At 39.2% G+C, this 1,544-nt stretch overlaps 1 protein-coding gene across 3 annotated transcripts in view; it reads left to right on the top strand.

Annotated features, from left to right (window-relative positions):
• Nucleotides 1–1,544, top strand: part of LOC106871874 (SHC-transforming protein 1) — a 74,927-nt gene that overhangs the window by 50,011 nt on the left and 23,372 nt on the right. For all 3 annotated transcript variants that reach the window (XM_052970636.1, XM_052970637.1, XM_052970635.1), the window contains exon 6: nt 794–847. In XM_052970636.1, coding sequence (XP_052826596.1) covers nt 794–847 — 54 coding nt within the window. The remainder of the gene's footprint in view (nt 1–793; nt 848–1,544) is intronic.

The raw sequence follows: 1,544 nt of genomic DNA, 5'->3' as shown, positions 1-1,544 counted from the left end.
GCCAGGCTCATCTTTGTCCTATTTTCAGGGTACCTAAAAGAATTTTTATGCGAATACAGTCTGGTTTTGAAAGAATTTTCTGTAGCCCCTGTATATGTTCTATAATCATGCGAGCCTTCTATCTGGACTTTGGCCCTATATACGATGCCTTCTATCTGCTTTTAAATAAAGCATATTACTCTACCTCTGGTATTTGAGTACTCTTTTTTCCACCTTGTTGCACATTTCATGTGCTTACTCCGGTATATATATATATATATACATACATATACTCTTTTACTTGTTTCGCTCATTTGACTGCGGCCATGCTGGAGCACCGCCTTTAGTCAAGCAAATTGACCCAGGACTTATTCTTTGTAAGCCTAATACTTATTCTATTGCCCCTTTTGCCAAATCGCTAAGTTACGGAGACGTAAACTCACCAGCATTGGTTGTCAAGCAATGTTGGGGGGACAAACACAGACACACAAACATACACACACGTACACACACACACACACACACACACACACATATATACATATATACAACGGACGTCTTTCAGTTTCTGTCTACCAAATCCACTCACTAGGCTTTTGTCGGCCCGAGGCTATAGTAGAAGACACTTGCCCAAGGTGCCACCCAGACGGACTGAACGCAGAACCATGTAGTTGGTAAGCAAGCTACTTACCACACAGCCACTCCTGCACCTTATATGTATATATACATACACACACACACACATACACGTATATATGTATATATACCCTCATCACTGTAATACATATCATTTATTCCCATTTATTTATTTCAGACAATTGCTAACCATGATATGGCATCAGTCTCGTTTGCATCCGGGGGAGATATGGTAAGATTTTATTAATTTTGTCATTGTCATCTTTTCCATCTTCTATTTTGTCATCTCAGTTTCTTTGTTCAGGGGACAGATGACTTATTAATGATATGGTGTAGGCTAAGGTATGTCTGTATTATACTCCTATAAAATCCTATTTGTAAAAATATTTCCAATTCAATTGTAATGTGTAGGTACAGATGTGGTTGTATGTGTAAGATTTTGCTTCCCAACTATGTGGTCTTGTGTGTATGTGTGTGTTATGTATGCAAATATGTGACTGTGAGTGTGTGTGTTTGTGTCTCCTTGCCTTGACATTATGGGATCTAGTTGGTTTGGCTGCCAGCATTTCAAAAATTAAAGTTTAACTTTAAAATTTGGTACAGTAATTTACTCTTCCAAGCTGAATTGCTGAAGTTATTTCACTTTTTCCGCAAAAATGTTCTTAAAAAGTAATAGAGGTTTAAAGTTCAATAATTTTCACCCAGTCAGGAATCATCATCATCATCATCATCGTTTAACGTCCGCTTTCCATGCTAGCATGGGTTGGACGACTTGACTGAGGACTGGTGAAACCAGATGGCAACACCAGGCTCCAATACTAAATTTGGCAGAGTTTCTACAGCTGGATGCCCTTCCTAACGGCAACCACTCAGAGAGTGTAATAGGTGCTTTTACATGTCACCCGCACGAAAACGGCCACGCTCGAAAT

The sequence above is a fragment of the Octopus bimaculoides genome, chromosome 9 (assembly GCF_001194135.2).
Source record: "Octopus bimaculoides isolate UCB-OBI-ISO-001 chromosome 9, ASM119413v2, whole genome shotgun sequence".
NCBI classification, from domain to species: domain Eukaryota; kingdom Metazoa; phylum Mollusca; class Cephalopoda; order Octopoda; family Octopodidae; genus Octopus; species Octopus bimaculoides.
The sequence above is the reverse complement of the archived record's forward strand: the minus strand, read 5'-3'. Positions and strand labels throughout refer to the sequence as shown.